The 20,030-nt window shown below is 44.6% G+C and overlaps 1 protein-coding gene and 1 non-coding gene across 9 annotated transcripts in view; both read left to right on the top strand.

The window, feature by feature from the left end:
* LOC110528752 (arf-GAP with GTPase, ANK repeat and PH domain-containing protein 1) overlaps positions 1–20,030 on the top strand; it is a 282,636-nt gene that overhangs the window by 162,806 nt on the left and 99,800 nt on the right. For 6 of the 8 annotated variants that reach the window (XR_005037373.1, XM_036951835.1, XM_036951834.1 and 3 more), the window contains 3 exons: positions 4,296–4,426; positions 5,621–5,776; positions 6,445–6,537. Coding sequence is in view for 7 of the 8 variants with exons in the window: in XM_036951835.1 (XP_036807730.1) it covers positions 4,296–4,426; positions 5,621–5,776; positions 6,445–6,537 (380 nt within the window). In the remaining variant the exon portion in view is untranslated. The remainder of the gene's footprint in view (positions 1–4,295; positions 4,427–5,620; positions 5,777–6,444; positions 6,538–20,030) is intronic. The other 2 variants (XM_036951836.1, XM_036951831.1) reach the window with 1 other exon arrangement.
* Positions 13,576–13,647, top strand: trnaa-ugc. Its single transcript has one exon. It is a non-coding gene; the product is annotated as a tRNA-Ala (tRNA).

The raw sequence follows: 20,030 nt of genomic DNA, 5'->3' as shown, positions 1-20,030 counted from the left end.
TTTTACTGTAGTGTTTAACCACAGAGAGATCAGGTCTAGTTGTACTGTAGTGTTTAACCACAGAGAGAGCAGGTCTAGTTGTACTGTAGTGTTTAACCACAGAGAGAGCAGGTCTAGTTGTACTGTAGTGTTTAACCAGGGAGAGAGCAGGTCTAGTTTTACTGTAGTGTTTAACCACAGAGAGAGCAGGTCTAGTTTTACTGTAGTGTTTAACCACAGAGAGATCAGGTCTAGTTGTACTGTAGTGTTTAACCACAGAGAGAGCAGGTCTAGTTTTACTGTAGTGTTTAACCACAGAGAGCAGGTCTAGTTGTACTGTAGTGTTTAACCACAGAGAGAGCAGGTCTAGTTTTACTGTAGTGTTTAACCACAGAGAGCAGGTCTAGTTTTACTGTAGTGTTTAACCACAGAGAGAGCAGGTCTAGTTTTACTGTAGTGTTTAACCACAGAGAGAGCAGGTCTAGTTGTACTGTAGTGTCTAACCACAGAGAGAGCAGGTCTAGTTTTACTGTAGTGTCTAACCACAGAGAGAGCAGGTCTAGTTTTACTGTAGTGTCTAACCACAGATAGAGCAGGTCTAGTTTTACTGTAGTGTTTAACCACAGAGAGCAGGTCTAGTTTTACTGTAGTGTTTAACCACAGAGAGAGCAGGTCTAGTTTTACTGTAGTGTTTAACCACAGAGAGAGCAGGTCTAGTTGTACTGTAGTGTTTAACCACAGAGAGAGCAGGTCTAGTTGTACTGTAGTGTTTAACCACAGAGAGAGCAGGTCTAGTTTTACTGTAGTGTTTAACCACAGAGAGAGCAGGTCTAGTTTTACTGTAGTGTTTAACCACAGAGAGATCAGGTCTAGTTGTACTGTAGTGTTTAACCACAGAGAGAGCAGGTCTAGTTGTACTGTAGTGTTTAACCACAGAGAGAGCAGGTCTAGTTGTACTGTAGTGTTTAACCACAGAGAGAGCAGGTCTAGTTTTACTGTAGTGTTTAACCACAGAGAGAGCAGGTCTAGTTTTACTGTAGTGTTTAATCACAGAGAGATCAGGTCTAGTTGTACTGTTGTGTTTAACCACAGAGAGAGCAGGTCTAGTTTTACTGTAGTGTTTAACCACAGAGAGCAGGTCTAGTTTTACTGTAGTGTCTAACCACAGAGAGAGCAGGTCTAGTTTTACTGTAGTGTTTAACCACAGAGAGATCAGGTCTAGTTGTACTGTTGTGTTTAACCACAGAGAGAGCAGGTCTAGTTTTACTGTAGTGTTTAACCATAGAGAGAGCAGGTCTAGTTTTACTGTAGTGTCTAACCACAGAGAGAGCAGGTCTAGTTTTACTGTAGTGTCTAACCACAGAGAGAGCAGGTCTAGTTTTACTGTAGTGTCTAACCACAGATAGAGCAGGTCTAGTTTTACTGTAGTGTGTAACCACAGAGAGCACGTCTAGTTTTACTGTAGTGTTTAACCACAGAGAGAGCAGGTCTAGTTGTACTGTAGTGTCTAACCACAGAGAGAGCAGGTCTAGTTGTACTGTAGTGTTTAACCAGGGAGAGAGCAGGTCTAGTTTTACTGTAGTGTTTAACCACAGAGAGAGCAGGTCTAGTTTTACTGTAGTGTTTAACCACAGAGAGATCAGGTCTAGTTGTACTGTAGTGTTTAACCACAGAGAGAGCAGGTCTAGTTTTACTGTAGTGTTTAACCACAGAGAGCAGGTCTAGTTTTACTGTAGTGTTTAACCACAGAGAGAGCAGGTCTAGTTTTACTGTAGTGTTTAACCACAGAGAGCAGGTCTAGTTTTACTGTAGTGTTTAACCACAGAGAGAGCAGGTCTAGTTTTACTGTAGTGTTTAACCACAGAGAGAGCAGGTCTAGTTGTACTGTAGTGTCTAACCACAGAGAGAGCAGGTCTAGTTTTACTGTAGTGTCTAACCACAGACAGAGCAGGTCTAGTTTTACTGTAGTGTCTAACCACAGATAGAGCAGGTCTAGTTTTACTGTAGTGTTTAACCACAGAGAGCAGGTCTAGTTTTACTGTAGTGTTTAACCACAGAGAGAGCAGGTCTAGTTTTACTGTAGTGTTTAACCACAGAGAAAGCAGGTCTAGTTGTACTGTAGTGTTTAACCACAGAGAGAGCAGGTCTAGTTGTACTGTAGTGTTTAACCACAGAGAGAGCAGGTCTAGTTTTACTGTAGTGTTTAACCACAGAGAGAGCAGGTCTAGTTGTACTGTAGTGTTTAACCACAGAGAGAGCAGGTCTAGTTTTACTGTAGTGTTTAACCACAGAGAGAGCAGGTCTAGTTTTACTGTAGTGTTTAACCACAGAGAGATCAGGTCTAGTTGTACTGTTGTGTTTAACCACAGAGAGAGCAGGTCTAGTTTTACTGTAGTGTTTAACCACAGAGAGCAGGTCTAGTTTTACTGTAGTGTTTAACCACAGAGAGAGCAGGTCTAGTTTTACTGTAGTGTTTAACCATAGAGAGAGCAGGTCTAGTTTTACTGTAGTGTCTAACCACAGAGAGAGCAGGTCTAGTTTTACTGTAGTGTCTAACCACAGAGAGAGCAGGTCTAGTTTTACTGTAGTGTCTAACCACAGATAGAGCAGGTCTAGTTTTACTGTAGTGTGTAACCACAGAGAGCAGGTCTAGTTTTACTGTAGTGTTTAACCACAGAGAGAGCAGGTCTAGTTTTACTGTAGTGTTCAACCACAGAGAGAGCAGGTCTAGTTGTACTGTAGTGTTTAACCACAGAGAGAGCAGGTCTAGTTGTACAGTAGTGTTTAACCACAGAGAGAGCAGGTCTAGTTTTACTGTAGTGTTTAACCACAGAGAGAGCAGGTCTAGTTTTACTGTAGTGTTTAACCACAGAGAGATCAGGTCTAGTTGTACTGTAGTGTTTAACCACAGAGAGAGCAGGTCTAGTTTTACTGTAGTGTTTAACCACAGAGAGCAGGTCTAGTTTTACTGTAGTGTTTAACCACAGAGAGAGCAGGTCTAGTTTTACTGTAGTGTTTAACCACAGAGAGATCAGGTCTAGTTTTACTGTAGTGTTTAACCACAGAGAGAGCGGGTCTAGTTTTACTGTAGTGTTTAACCACAGAGAGAGCATGTCTAGTTTTACTGTAGTGTCTAACCACAGAGAGAGCAGGTCTAGTTCTACTGTAGTGTGTAACCACAGAGAGCAGGTCTAGTTTTACTGTAGTGTTTAACCACAGAGAGCAGGTCTCTCCTCCTGCCCTTGGCACGGCCCTCTCACCTGAAGGTAAATGTTTATGACTGGCTCCTCATTAAAACAGAGGCCATTAATGGGCCCAATTAAAACAATGGTTTCATCTCACACCAAATGAAACCCGGCCCTGTTTATTGGGGCTGGGGATAATGGAATCTGAGACTGAGGGAAGAGGGATGTGTTGTTAACCCTGTCCTGCCCAAACTAGATGGACACAATGGGATCATCTCTGATAACTTGTCTCTTGATTCTTAACATATATAAGTCCTTGGAAGGAGGATATATTCACAGACATGTTTATCATTTGTGAGGGATCTTTACTAGTACTGCCATGCAGCTTTGTACCCATTTCCAGAAAGTTCAACTCACTCAATAAAAAAGTTAAACTTGGAGAATAGAAGTCTATGAAGTTGCATTTTCTAGTTGTTAGAGTTTGTAAAAGGAGCATTCCCCTCCGTCTGAGAGATGTATATTTGAACAGCTGAACTCCTACGAGGCCCCTCCCCCTACCCTCCGGTGGGCCGGATCAATGGCCTCAATCACCACGGAGATGACGGAACGTTTGAATATCCCTCCCTGATTGGGCCAGAGCGCTGGGCCTGGGGATCGATAGGAGGCAGCTGAGCACCCATTGATTGGCATTGCCCTTTTCAATAACACTGATAGCCCGCTCTCTCTCCTCTTTCTCTCCTGTATAATAATTGTGAAATAATCACTGGAGCTGTTAGCAGGTAAGGGGTGTGTGTGGAAGGCGGACAGGGGCTCTGCTGTGGACCAGATAGATAGGAGATTCACAGACAGGGCTGCTGGAGCTGCCTGCGTCAGCATTATGAGGAATAATGGACTGTTCTGGTCTGAACCATTAGCTAGTGTTCTCTCTCTTTCTTCTCTCTCCATTTCTCACTCTCGTTCTCTCTTGTATCCATCTCTTCCTTCGATTAGTTGGTCTAGCTCTCTCTCTCTTCTCTCTCCATTTCTCTTTCTTTTATTCTCTCTCTTTTTTCTATTAGGTTGTCTATCCCGCTATGTGTCTCCGTTGGGAGAAGAGACCCTCTGAATGATGGCTGTGTTGTGTTGTTGCAGTGGCCCAGAAGATCGTGGCGACCAGGAAGAAGCAGCAGCTGTCCATTGGTCCGTGCAAGTCCCTCCCCAACTCCCCTAGCCACTCCTCTGTGTGTTCTGCACAGGTGGCAGCAGCAGTTCACATCAGCCAGGTAGGTACACACAGACACACACACACACACACACACACACACACACACACACAAATACATTTACCGACAGACACAATTTACTGACACACAAACAAAATGGCCACATTGAGGTTCTTGACTACATTCCCTTGTCCATATTTGTTCTTCCTCCCTCTTCCTCTGTCAGCGGTGTGCTGTAAGATGCTTCTCCCAGCAGCAGCAGCATCTCTCTTTTACCATGCACACACACACACACACCGTCTATCACCCTGTCGTGTCTTCGACTCTGTTGTGTCTTCGACCCACACACACACACACACACCGTTTACCACCCTGTCGTGTCTTCGATCCACACACACACACACCGTTTACCACTCTGTCGTGTCTTCGATCCTCATACACACACACCGTTTACCACTCTGTCGTGTCTTCGATCCACACACACACACACCGTTTACCACCCTGTTGTGTCTTCGATCCACACACACACACACACACACCGTTTACCAACCTGTCGTGTCTTCGATCCACACACACACACACACACCGTTTACCACACTGTAGTGTTTTCGATCCACAGCGCTCAGTCCCCCATCGATTTGTCATTAAGCCAGCATCATTCAGCTTGTCTCCGTAGCCCAGCTCATCCCCTGAGAATCAGTGTTGTTTTCACAAAGTAACAGTACTTTCCTGATGCAGAATGCTGTATACTAGTGTAGTGTCTGTTATTATGAATGGGGGATGCTGTATACTAGTGTAGTGTCTGTTATTATGAAGGAGGGATGCTGTACCAGCAGTATACTAGTGTAGTGTCTGTTATTATGAAGGGGGGATGCTGTATACTAGTGTAGTGTCTGTTATTATGAAGGAGGGATGCTGTATTCTAGTGTAGTGTCTGTTATTATGAAGGGGGATGCTGTATACTAGTGTAGTGTCTGTTATTATGAAGGGGGGATGCTGTATACTAGTGTAGTGTCTGTTATTATGGAGGGATGCTGTACCAGCTGTATACTAGTGTAGTGTATGTTATTATGAAGGAGCGAACATACCAGCTGTACCAGCTGTATGTTCAACTTTCTCTCTTTCTCACTATCACACTTTTTTATATTGTTCTGTCTCTTTCTCTCTGTTTATTCTCATCCATAATACACTCATTCTTTCTGAACTAAGTTAGTGTTACCAATACAGTACATAGAAGTGTGTGTGTCTCTGTAGCAGACCAGTAATGGCGGCAGCCTGAGTGACTACTCCTCGTCAGTCCCCTCCACCCCCAGCACCAGTCAGAAGGAGCTACGCATCGACGTCCCCCAGACCACCAACACCCCCACGCCCGTCCGCAAGCAGTCCAAACGCCGCTCCAACCTCTTTACTGTGAGCCCAAATACACACACACACACACACACACACACACACAGGACATCTTCTTCTTCACTGGGAGCCCAGACACACACACACACACACAGGACATCTACTTATTCACTGTGAGCCCAGATACACACACACACACACACACACACACACACACACACACACACACACACACACACACAGGACATCTACTTCTTCACTGTGAGCCCAGATACACAAACACACACACACACTCACACATACTCACACACTCACACACAGGACATCTACTTCTTCACTGTTGACTATGTATTATTAGATAATTAAACGATGGATGTTAAATACATACAAAATGATCTAAAGGACTTTTAAATGGTAGATGGCTTAGTGAGAATCTACGGGCCACAGGGAAGGTTGTATGTGACCACCTTCTAGAATGTACAGACACATGCATCATGTCCACTTCCCAGTTCCTTAGCAACTTAGAGAGAGGTCAACAACTGGGTCAAGTTGACTCATAGACACAATAATAACCCCAGTCACCTCTAGCAGCCATTAGACGAGGCCTGTTATGTGGAGACTAGAAGAGGTCTGTAACAGACCTTAGTTCAGGCTCCTCGTTCAGACACTTTAGAGGGCCTAACTGAGGGCCTCTGTAACCCCTACTTGTTCTCCTATCTCCTTCTCCACAGTCTCGGAAGGCCAGCGAGCCAGACAGGGACAAGAAAGGACTGGAGGGCCGAGCGGACAGCATTGGAAGCGGCCGTGCTATTCCAATTAAGCAGGTATGATCAGATCTGGCCCTCGCCTGGCCAGCCGGCTGCTACGGGGATAATTAGGGTCCGGCTGCGCCGTATTGCTGATTTCCCGGAGAACGAGGGCTGCCTGTGATCAGAGCGTGAAGCCCAGACACAGCCAGGCTCTCTCCGTTTGATGCCTTCTCCTTGATTAACAGCGAAAGCACACACTTGACATCAATTAGAGTTGGGAGTCCTCCTGGGTATTGAAATGAGATCATTAGTATAAGGAGCGGGACGGGATTTCACTCTCACTTTCTTTCACTCTCCCCTCTGTCCCCCCCCACTGCCCCCATCCCTCTCTCCTTGTCCAAAAAGAAAGAGGGGAGAGATGGTGAGAGGGAGAAGAGGCTGAGGATGGTTAATGAAGTACAGTCTGCCGGCTGGCATATGGTCCTCCACTTCCCTCTTCCTCTACGTGCTTTTCAAAGCCCTGCCTTTTCCTGTGTGGCTGTGTAGCCGAGCGCTTTGATTGGGGCATCGGCAGGGGGGTGGGGGGGTAGGTAGGGAGGTGGAGAGGAAGGGGAGGGGTATCAAACCAGAGTGCTCAAGAGCCCCCCCCCCCCCCCCCCCTCCCCACACTGTAATTGTGGAGAGATTGTTTGAGTTGGCCTTAATTTGTCGCAAACAAGCATGGAGCGAACCACGGAGGGGGGGGCATCTCCTGTGAGCAGCTTCAACTGGAGTATAAGGAACTCAGCCAATTAGCGTGTGCTAATCACGGCCTCTCATATCAGCACGGAGGCCTCGTTTGTAATCCACTAATGAACAAATTGCATCTCTGATTAGGGGCCTCCTTTCAACGATGCGCTGCATTTGTTAGCAGCGCCGCGGTAGTTGTTAGTGCCGGGGCCGTGTCGCGCAGCTCGTCGAGGGAGACCGTGTCTCTGTGGTGCTGCTGCGCAAGGAGGCCCCCGCTGGGGCAGCACAGCAGAGAGCAGAGTAAATTGTCTTGTCCCCTCAATCAGGGACGACATGATGTTTACTTGCGAGATGTTTACATGTATCCCCATACTCCCCACAGGAAGGAAATATCACTTTGAAGTAGCAACGGAGTCCTGTGTTATTCCCCAGCTGTCCAGTTAGCATGGACATCATAGCCTCTGATAGTGTTGCTCCTCTCTGAACACTGATGGGAGCCTCTCGTCAATCAGGATGGTCTATTAGTCACATAACCCAGTCTGCCATTCAGTCCTGTCTAAATGTAGACAGTATAGGAGCAGAGCTTCATGTAATTGACCTATGCATCCTATCTATGGTTAGCAGTGGTTTTAGTCTGCGGTGTGGCGGTAAACGGGGGAGGACGTGGAACTGGAGGTGACTCAGAGGAGAGAGCCCAGGCACATACTCATTATGGTTTTTGAGCAGCAGAACAGAACACAGCTGTGTGTGTGTGTGTGAGTGTGTGAGTGAGAGAGAGCTTATCTCCGTGGAAACGACAATGACGATGTTGTGCTTTCTATAAGGATCAATGTTGAACTACTTGTCAAACATTTCTCATGTGATGAAGATGGATTGGATGAGCTGCGACACAGTGCCAGATATGTATGTATGTTCTCCTGTCCCTGTAGAAGAGCCTCTCTCTCACTCACACGTCGTCTCTGTCTGTCTGGCAGAAGTAGAATCCTCCTGGGTCTAGCCACTCAATTTGCATAACTCCTGTCAAGGCAATGGCTGATAATGATGTACAAATGAAGAGGGCCACATACACATGTCACTGGTGGCAGATGGGAGGTGTGTGTGTGTGTGTGTGTGTGTGTGTGTGTGTGTGTGTGTGTGTGTGGATGAGTGTTTTAGAAAGATGACGTAGACCAACAGTCTTAAAGAACCCTCTATCATCGTATGGGTTCGGCTGTGTCCTCTGTTGAGTCGCCCATTGTTTCCCCAACATGAGACATGGTGAGCCAGGCCCGGCACCACCACACACCCTCAGCCCACCTGACAGCTGCCAGCCCCAGACAGACCGAGGTTGGAGAGTAACACGTAGCCGGTAGCGCTCCGAGGCATCAGGCCACTGCTGCTTCCCTGTTTGGAGCTGGATGTTAATTGATTTGATCATTCCCCGTGGTCTTTCCTCTTGGAGAATGTGTATCTCTGTATGTGTCTCTCCATCTCCCCTCCTGCCTCTGTGTTGGCTGCAGGCAGACCTGTTCCCTAATTAGACTGTGTGTGGAGATGGCAGCAGCTTAGCTACCTGCCTCCCCATTAGCACTCCATTTACACTCCATTTTAATGAGTGCTGCTGAGTCTGACTCCTCCCTCCACACACCACCTCACCTTGTTGAACACGTTCAGACCTGCTCCACAGTCTGCTAGGACTCCTTACATGCCAGCTCTCCCTCAGAGAGCTAACAACACAACTCATTCACTGAGAGGACGTGTTCCCTGACTGGCTCGTTTTGGTTGTCCTTCCTTGTCTGTGTGTTGAAGAGGGGAGGAAGGGGACAGTCTTTAGTTGAATCACTTTGGCAGATGTCTGCTTCTGTTAGGTTGGCAGAGTCGCGCGGCGGCTCCTTAAAGGTGCAGTAATAATCGGTGGTCAATTAAACACGCGATGATGATGAGGAGGATGAGGATGAATGTTATTATGAATCAGTGGTGTCAACAGCAACACTGTGGGTTTTTGGCATCAGATCGTAACATGTTCAGAAACTACAGGTAAAGGGCCCTTTGCTATAAATATGGGTGACTTGTGTGAGATCATTTGACTTGACATATGGAAGATAATTAGGGTAAACAGTAGAGAACGACAGATATGGGTTTTTAAGAGCCGATACCAATTTTGGGGGGTCAAGGACACCGATGGCTGATTATTTTAGGCCGATAATCAATCTGATGACATTGGAGCATTTTGATGAGAAATGTTCCCAGAGACAACCATGTGTGCAATAACAAATCAATTATACAACCATACAGTCAATTTGACTTGATCAATTTAACTACCCAACAACATAAAGGTGGTAATGGTGTATTTGAATGGTCAGTCTCTTGATAAACTGGGTACAATAAGATGGCTTAGGTCTACTCATAATACAGGTGGATTCATATTCAATAGGAGTGTATGCCTGCGTTGAGCTCGTGTTGGCTGATTCCAATGGTGTTTGGGGCTACAGGTGACAATCTGTTTCCCTTTCATTTGGGACCATGTTAGGCCTCCTGATAAATAACATTTTCATAGAAGTAGCCTATTGCTTTATTTGATCAAAATCTCCTTTAAGAGAAAAGACACCACTTGCTTGTCATGTAGCCAGGCAGTAGGTACTATTCTTCTTTTAGGATAATATAACAGTCCCTCAACGCTGTTTCGGGTTTTGTTGCCTCAATACAACTAGAAGGAATTTACATTTTAAACTATAAATGTATTAACATGTATATAAGAAAACAATGTCAAGATGTTACTGTTCCCTCTGCTAAAATGTCCTGGAATGCAGCCCTTGGACAAGTGAACTGGAACAAAGTTTAGTTGTTGTCTGGCAAATATAATATACAGTAGGAGTCTGAAGTTTATATACACTTAGGATGAAGTCATTAAAACTTGTTTAACAACCACTCCACAAATTACTTGTTAACAAACTATAGTTTTGGCAAGTCGGTTAGGACATCTACTTTGCACATGACACAAGTAATTGTTCCAACAATTGTTTACAGACAGATTATTTCACTTATAATTCACTGTATCACAATTCCAGTGGGTCAGAAGTTTACATACATTAAGTTGACTGTGTCTTTAATAATTAAACCGCTTGGAAAATTCCAGAAAATTATGTCATGGCTTTAGAAGCTTCTGATAGGCTAATTGACATCATTTGAGTCAATTGGAGGTGTACCTGTGGATGCATTTCAAGGCCTACCTTCAAACTCAGTGCCTCTTTGCTTGACATCATGGGAAAATCACACGAAATCAGCCAATACTTCAGAATCAAAATTGTAGACCTCCACAAGTCTGGTTCATCCTTGGGAGCAATTTCCAAACGCCTGAAGGTACCACGTTCATCTGTACAAACAATAGTACGCAAGTATAAACACCATGGGACCACGCAGCTGTCACACCGCTCAGGAAGGAGACGCGTTCTGTCTCCTAGAGATGAACGTACTTTGTTGTGAAAAGTGCAAATCAATCCCAGAAGAACAACAAAGGACCTTGTGAAGATGCTGGAGGAAACGGGTACAAACATATCTATATCCACAGTAAAACGACTCCTTTATTGACATAACCTGAAAGGCCGGTCAGCAAAGAAGAAGCCACTGCTCCAAAACCACCATAAAAAAAGCCAGACTACAGTGGGACAAAGATCGTACTTTTTGTACAAATGTCCTCTGGTCTGATGAAACAAAAATAGAACTGTTTGGCCATAATGACCATTGTTATGTTTGGAGGAAATGGGGGAGGCTTTCAAGCCGAAGAACACCATCCCAGATGTGAAACACGGGGATGTCTGCATCATGTTGTGGGGGTGCTTTGCTGCAGGATAGACCGGAGAATATCCCAAAATAGATGGCATCATGAGGAATTGAAAAGTATGTGGATATATTGAATCAACATCTTAAGACATCAGTCAGGAAGTTAAAGCTAGGTCTTCCAAATGGACAATGACCCCAAGCATACTTCCAAAGTTGTGGCAAAATGGCTGAAGGACAACAAAGTCAAGGTATTGGAGAGGCCATCACAAAGCCCTGACCTCAGTCCTATAGAACATGTCTGGGCAGAACTGAAAAAGCGTGTGCGAGCAAGGAGGCCTCCAAACCTGTCTCAGTTTCACCAGCTCTGTCAGGAAGAATGGGCCAACATTCACCCAATTTATTGTGGGAAGCTTGTGGAAGGCTACCTGAAACGTTTGACCCAAGTTAAATAATTTAAAGGCATTGCTACCAAATACTAATTGAGTGTATGTAAACTTGTGACCCACTGGGAATGTGATGAAAGAAATAAAAGCTGAAATAAATAATTCTCTCTACTATTATTCTGGCATTTCACATTCTTAAAATAAAGTGGTGATTCAACCTGACCTAAAACTGGGAATTTTTACTAGGATTAATTGTTAGGAATTGTGAAAAACAGAGTTTAAATGTATTTGGCTGAGGTGTATGTAAACTTCTGACTTCAACTATCTAATAAGGTGTAAGAAGTATCATACACACTCATTCATAGAGTCCACCCTGTAAAGACCTTTATTAAACACAGGTTTAAAATAGATATCGATAACACGTGTATTTTGTGGTTGTGACCAAGAGACTCTTGACCATTTATTTTGGGACTGTTCTTATGTCAGAAGATTTTAGAGTAAATTAGACAATTTTATTTGAAAAGAAACGACTATTAATGTTCATCTGAGAGACTCTGATGTTCTCTTTTATTTTGATCCAAATGATATGGACCCTGATTTAACTTTCATTGTTCATTTGTTCATCTTTCATAGCAGATTCTTTATCCATAAAATGGGCGGAGAACAAAATATTATTTTGAAATGATCAGTAAGTGTAAAAACAAAAAATAAATACCATAAAACGTTTTGAAAAATTGAAAATGAATCTCGATATGTAATCCCCCTGTCTGTTAGGTTTATGTACTCTTGTTTATATATTTCTGTTTGTCTGTTTTGTTCATAATAATCCAATAAAAACACGTAGCCAGGCAATTGTAACATGTGACAGTTTGGATGTGACAGTTGTGACAGTTTGTCTCGGGAAGGGAAAGACAAGACAAGTCATGTAGCTAGCTAACTCAAAGAGTTAACAAAATTGTTGGTGAAATTAGCATTTTTTTTTGCGTTATGGTTTACAAACCCGCTATCACAAAGAAAGTTTCAGGGTAACGTTAGTGAACTGACGTTAGCTTCATAACTAGCAAAGGTAGCTCTCTGCTTAATATCGTTGATTAAGTTACCTAGCAACCTCTGAGGTTTTGTTTATGCTGCAGACTGTATGGACATTGTTTTGCCTAACAGCAAATGAATGAACACTTTCAAAATGTTTACATTCTGTGTGGCATTGTTAAAGTGTGGTAAATGCAGCATGAGTGGGTAGCTACCCAGCAGCATAGAGGATCCTCAAGGACAGGCTAACTAGCAATGAGTGGGTAGCTACCCAGCAGCATAGAGGTTCCTCAAGGACAGGCTAACTAGCAATGAGTGGGTAGCTACCCAGCAGCATAGAGGATCCTCAAGGACAGGCTAAGTAGCAATGAGTGGGTAGCTACCCAGCAGCATAGAGGTTCCTCAAGGACAGGCTAACTAGCAATGAGTGGGTAGCTACCCAGCAGCATAGAGGATCCTCAAGGACAGGCTAACTAGTAATGAGTGGGTAGCTACCCAGCAGCATAGAGGATCCTCAAGGACAGGCTAACTAGCAATGAGTGGCGCCGACTAGCAGGAGAGGCAAGTGCGCTCGGCTGTAAGGGGAAAATCGGCGGATGATCGTCGTTCTCGAAACAAATACGTGATTGCATGAATTGCGTTGGTGTGTGTGTTCTTGGAGCTCTCTCCCAGGACTACTGACTCCCCAGTGTAGTTTATTTTCTGTTAGCCCAGATCTCATTAGGATGGGCTGTTGTTCTGACTCCCCCTCAAGGTGACTAGAGTTTGTGTGTGGTGTGTGTGTGTGTGCACACGATAAAGGCTGTGGAAGGAAGAAGATGCCTTCATTAGTTAGATGGTGCTCATTAAAACTTAACACACTGCTAGACTGGCCAAGCTAGGAGTTTTCAGCACACTGGACTTTTATAAAGAGGATGGGGTGGACTCCCACTCTGCAGCAATTAGACAACCCAAAGCCCCAGAGGTCCAGCTTTTCTCACACACACATGCATACACACACACACTCTGCGCTGAGTGTGGGTGTGACAGGGTCAGACGTGTCACCTAGCTACACGTGTCAGGCTGTCGTGGGTCCTCAAAACATGGCCTCCACTGTGGTATTTAACTGTGCAGACGCTCTTCTGCGAGACTTGTGACTTCAGTACCTCGTGGGATGTTTGTCTACAGCTTTATTGCTGTTTGGAACTTTTAGAATGATGTTTTCTGTTCTAGGTCCCGTGTGGCTCAGTTGGTAGAGCATGGCTCTTGCAATGCCAAGGTTGTGGGTTCAATTCCCACAAGGGAGCAGTACAGGGGGAAAGTATAAAAATGTCTAAGTCGCTCTGGATAAGAGTGTCTGATAAAATTACTCAAATGTAACAAAAACTATGAATGTAGCAGGGTCATGATGGGGTCTGTGACTGCTGCTATTACCGGGTATTTTACCCAGGATGCAACATGGCCATTCTAAGCGTCTTCTGTTAGGGGCTGAGGGCTTCTTTAAAAGGCGAGCGGACATCGGCAGCTTTGTTTACAGACGTTGTTTACGGTGGCGTCTCTGCGGACATCTGCTCCACGCTCCTAATTAGCCCGTAATTACCGAAGAGATAGAGACACTCGCTTCGCCAACACATCTCTTTCAAATGAATTTACTGTTGACTTAGACACCGGGGCTGTTGACTTAGACACCGGGGCTGTTGGCCTAGACACCGGGGCTGTTGGCCTAGACACCGGGGCTGTTGGCCTAGACACCGGGGCGGTTGGCCTAGACACCGGGGCTGTTGGCCTAGACACCGGGGCTGTTGGCCTAGACACCGGGGCTGTTGGCCTAGACACCGGGGCTGTTGGCCTAGACACCGGGGCTGTTGGCCTAGACACCGGGGCTGTTGACTTAGACACCGGGGCTGTTGGCCTAGACACCGGGGCTGTTGGCCTAGACACCGGGGCTGTTGGCCTAGACACCGGGGCTGTTGGTCTAGACAGAGGGGCATGGAGCAGCAATAGGTGGTAGAGAAGGTTAATATGTGGTTCTTGGTTCATCCTAATAGTGAAAGGTGGTCTTTCCACAGCTTCGTAGCCCAACTCATGTCATCTTGACATTCAATAGTCATTTGTCCGTCCCATCTACGTGTTAGCATACATGTCTAAATGCATATTCCTCTTTTATTTGGCCCTAAATACTTTCTTCCCCATTACAACTTCTCACAGGTTTGAGTTCAGATTTTTTTGGTTCATGTTTCAAATGAGTCCAAAAGCATTGACGCGTGTGGTTGGGGTTGGCTCCCTTTGTGAGGAGCTGATTAGTATCATGGTAGTAATTGCCTATAGTTGTAGAGAGTGGTGTAACATTAGATGAGCACAGGGCTGGGTGGTTTTGACAGTCTCCCCCTCTGCCTCCTCCCCTCTGAGGCCTGGTTCCTCTTAGTAAGGAGTTAAATTGGATGGTTAATTCGGCTGTTATTTACCCTGTAATTCATTAGTTTCGCCCTGCCATTGGCAGCGGGCAGGCTGTAATTTCACGCTTGGCAATAAAAGATGTCTCATAATCTGCTTCATTTAGCAGCCAAAGAATTTAATGAAATTAACGGCGTCTCCTAATTAAGACGGTGAATATTAAAGACCTGCTATCAAGGCCCTGTAACGAGTGGCGACGCGATCCGCCTTCCGCTGGGTTGGGAAAATATCATTTCCCAGGGAAAAGGTTGTCGCCGTGACGACCGCTCGGAGCTATTTTGGCCATGATGACATTTTTGTCATGCACACTAACCCCTGGAAATGAGATTTGAGGGGGTTGGTGGGTGGAGGGGGTTGTTCTTTTTAGTTTTGGAGAAATAATGAAATGAGAAGCACACCGGCATCAATCAGAGAAGCGTGGTGGCTTTTAGATTGTGTGATGGTTCTGATCCGGTTACAGTATTCTCTACTGAGCAGTAGACTTTCTGATTGATACAGAGTTGTTCTGTCTGAACACACTGGGACTCAAGTGTCCCAATGGTGACTTTGTTGGTTTATGGTGCATTTTGTTTGTGTATGTGTGTCTGTTTCTGTATGCTAGACCTGATTCCCTCACTGATGGTAGTATCAGTCTTGGATTCGTTGTCTGTTTCTGTATGCTAGACCTGATTCCCTCACTGATGGTAGTATCAGTCTTGGATTCGTTGTCTGTTTCTGTATGCTAGACCTGATTCCCTCACTGATGGTAGTATCAGTCTTGGATTCGTTGTCTGTTTCTGTATGCTAGACCTGATTCCCTCACTGATGGTAGTATCAGTCTTGGATTCGTTGTCTGTTTCTGTATGCTAGACCTGATTCCCTCACTGATGGTAGTATCAGTCTTGGATTCGTTGTCTGTTTCTGTATGCTAGACCTGATTCCCTCACTGATGGTAGTATCAGTCTTGGATTCGTTGTCTGTTTCTGTATGCTAGACCTGATTCCCTCACTGATGGTAGTATCAGTCTTGGATTCGTTGTCTGTTTCTGTATGCTAGACCTGATTCCCTCACTGATGGTAGTATCAGTCTTGGATTCGTTGTCTGTTTCTGTATGCTAGACCTGATTCCCTCACTGATGGTAGTATCAGTCTTGGATTCGTTGTCTGTTTCTGTATGCTAGACCTGATTCCCTCACTGATGGTAGTATCAGTCTTGGATTCGTTGTCTGTTTCTGTATGCTAGACCTGATTCCCTCACTGATGGTAGTATCAGTCTTGGATTCGTTGTCTGTTTCTACCCATCCTGTTGAGAAAGAAGTCTCTCTAAAGAGCTTCTTTAACAAGACTGATTAGACAAAAGAAAAATTATCTTTGACCCCAGGGGCTTCTTTTAACTCGTTCAGGAAAGGAAAGAACGAATGTGTTTCTTTTCCACATCCTATCTTTTCCATCCATCCACCCTCTCTCTCTCTGTCAGAAACGCTAGCAGGGCGAGAGAGGCTTTATCTGCTAATGAATTGAGACTGCTGAAGTAAGGTTTGGATAATTGAGTTTCTAATTAATTACCCAGAACTCTTATCAGATAAATCAGTTGCTAGGCTACATCTCAAATGGCACCCTTTTCCCTACATAGTGCTCTGCTTTTGATAATAGCCCTATGGGCCCTGGTCAAAAGTAGTGCACTATTTAGGGGTCATTTTTAGATGTAACCAGGGATAGAGGGAGCATTCTCTTCTTCGTTGGTATTTTATTTGATCTGGTTTTCACTGCTCCTCGCCCCGCTATGCTCCCCTGGGCCTGCCCTTTCCTGTCCTTGCCTCATCTACGCTGACCTTGTCATAAATGCCATGATAGAGTGTGTGTGTGTGTGTGTGTGGGTCAGCTGTTTGTTCACCTGCAACCGCCCGACTGTGATGAGGTGAAAATCTGAGGCCCGAACCTACCTGCTAATATAGGAAATGCACTGTAGGCTACAGTCCAAGACGGCAGAATGATTTTTGACAGGGGGCCTGATTTAGATATGTTTCTGCTTATAATTTCTGACATTTTGGTGGGCTATTTGTTGGTCACCTTCTCTGTAATTAGATACAGGCAGCTTCTCCTCTGTCATACTGTATGTGGCCCTAGAAGACTACATTAACCCTTCTCTGTAATTAGATACAGGCAGCTTCTCCTCTGTCATACTGTATGTGGCCCTAGAAGACTACATTAACCCTTCTCTGTAATTAGATACAGGCAGCTTCTCCTCTGTCATACTGTATGTGGCCCTAGAAGACTACATTAACCCTTCTCTGTAATTAGATACAGGCAGCTTCTCCTCTGTCATACTGTATGTGGCCCTAGAAGACTACATTAACCCTTCTCTGTAATTAGATACAGGCAGCTTCTCCTCTGTCATACTGTATGTGGCCCTAGAAGACTACATTAACCCTTCTCTGTAATTAGATACAGGCAGCTTCTCCTCTGTCATACTGTATGTGGCCCTAGAAGACTACATTAACCCTTCTCTGTAATTAGATACAGGCAGCTTCTCCTCTGTCATACTGTATGTGGCCCTAGAAGACTACATTAACCCTTCTCTGTAATTAGATACAGGCAGCTTCTCCTCTGTCATACTGTATGTGGCCCTAGAAGACTACATTAACCCTTCTCTGTAATTAGATACAGGCAGCTTCTCCTCTGTCATACTGTATGTGGCCCTAGAAGACTACATTAACCCTTCTCTGTAATTAGATACAGGCAGCTTCTCCTCTGTCATACTGTATGTGGCCCTAGAAGACTACATTAACCCTTCTCTGTAATTAGATACCGTCAGCTTCTCCTCTGTCATACTGTATGTGGCCCTAGAAGACTACATTAAACCCTTCTCTGTAATTAGATACAGGCAGCTTCTCCTCTGTCATACTGTATGTGGCCCTAGAAGACTACATTAACCCTTCTCTGTAATTAGATACAGGCAGCTTCTCCTCTGTCATACTGTATGTTGCCCTAGAAGACTACATTAACCCTTCTCTGTAATTAGATACAGGCAGCTTCTCCTCTGTCATACTGTATGTAGCCAGCCCTAGAAGACTACATTAACCCTTCTCTGTAATTAGATACAGGCAGCTTCTCCTCTGTCATACTGTATGTGGCCCTAGAAGACTACATTAACCCTTCTCTGTAATTAGATACAGGCAGCTTCTCCTCTGTCATACTGTATGTGGCCCTAGAAGACTACATTAACCCTTCTCTGTAATTAGATACAGGCAGCTTCTCCTCTGTCATACTGTATGTAGCCAGCCCTAGAAGACTACATTAACCCTTCTCTGTAATTAGATACAGGCAGCTTCTCCTCTGTCATACTGTATGTAGCCAGCCCTAGAAGACTACATTAACCCTTCTCTGTAATTAGATACCGGCAGCTTCTCCTCTGTCATACTGTATGTAGCCAGCCCTAGAAGACTACATTAACCCTTCTCTGTAATTAGATACAGGCAGCTTCTCCTCTGTCATACTGTATGTGGCCCTAGAAGACTACATTAACCCTTCTCTGTAATTAGATACTGGCAGCTTCTCCTCTGTCATACTGTATGTGGCCCTAGAAGACTACATTAACCCTTCTCTGTAATTAGATACAGGCAGCTTCTCCTCTGTCATACTGTATGTGGCCCTAGAAGACTACATTAACCCTTCTCTGTAATTAGATACAGGCAGCTTCTCCTCTGTCATACTGTATGTAGCCAGCCCTAGAAGACTACATTAACCCTTCTCTGTAATTAGATACAGGCAGCTTCTCCTCTGTCATACTGTATGTGGCCCTAGAAGACTACATTAACCCTTCTCTGTAATTAGATACAGGCAGCTTCTCCTCTGTCATACTGTATGTTGCCCTAGAAGACTACATTAACCCTTCTCTGTAATTAGATACAGGCAGCTTCTCCTCTGTCATACTGTATGTGGCCCTAGAAGACTACATTAACCCTTCTCTGTAATTAGATACAGGCAGCTTCTCCTCTGTCATACTGTATGTGGCCCTAGAAGACTACATTAACCCTTCTTTGTAATTAGATACAGGCAGCTTCTCCTCTGTCATACTGTATGTGGCCCTAGAAGACTACATTAACCCTTCTCTGTAATTAGATACAGGCAGCTTCTCCTCTGTCATACTGTATGTGGCCCTAGAAGACTACATTAACCCTTCTCTGTAATTAGATACAGGCAGCTTCTCCTCTGTCATACTGTATGTGGCCCTAGAAGACTACATTAACCCTTCTCTGTAATTAGATACAGGCAGCTTCTCCTCTGTCATACTGTATGTGGCCCTAGAAGACTACATTAAACCCTTCTCTGTAATTAGATACAGGCAGCTTCTCCTCTGTCATACTGTATGTGGCCCTAGAAGACTACATTAACCCTTCTCTGTAATTAGATACAGGCAGCTTCTCCTCTGTCATACTGTATGTGGCCCTAGAAGACTACATTAACCCTTCTCTGTAATTAGATACAGGCAGCTTCTCCTCTGTCATACTGTATGTGGCCCTAGAAGACTACATTAACCCTTCTCTGTAATTAGATACAGGCAGCTTCTCCTCTGTCATACTGTATGTGGCCCTAGAAGACTACATTAACCCTTCTCTGTAATTAGATACAGGCAGCTTCTCCTCTGTCATACTGTATGTGGCCCTAGAAGACTACATTAACCCTTCTCTGTAATTAGATACCGTCAGCTTCTCCTCTGTCATACTGTATGTGGCCCTAGAAGACTACATTAAACCCTTCTCTGTAATTAGATACAGGCAGCTTCTCCTCTGTCATACTGTATGTGGCCCTAGAAGACTACATTAACCCTTCTCTGTAATTAGATACAGGCAGCTTCTCCTCTGTCATACTGTATGTTGCCCTAGAAGACTACATTAACCCTTCTCTGTAATTAGATACAGGCAGCTTCTCCTCTGTCATACTGTATGTAGCCAGCCCTAGAAGACTACATTAACCCTTCTCTGTAATTAGATACAGGCAGCTTCTCCTCTGTCATACTGTATGTGGCCCTAGAAGACTACATTAACCCTTCTCTGTAATTAGATACAGGCAGCTTCTCCTCTGTCATACTGTATGTGGCCCTAGAAGACTACATTAACCCTTCTCTGTAATTAGATACAGGCAGCTTCTCCTCTGTCATACTGTATGTGGCCCTAGAAGACTACATTAACCCTTCTCTGTAATTAGATACAGGCAGCTTCTCCTCTGTCATACTGTATGTAGCCAGCCCTAGAAG

The sequence above is a fragment of the Oncorhynchus mykiss genome, chromosome 18 (genome assembly GCF_013265735.2).
Source record: "Oncorhynchus mykiss isolate Arlee chromosome 18, USDA_OmykA_1.1, whole genome shotgun sequence".
NCBI classification, from domain to species: Eukaryota; Metazoa; Chordata; class Actinopteri; order Salmoniformes; family Salmonidae; genus Oncorhynchus; species Oncorhynchus mykiss.
The sequence above is the reverse complement of the archived record's forward strand: the minus strand, read 5'-3'. Positions and strand labels throughout refer to the sequence as shown.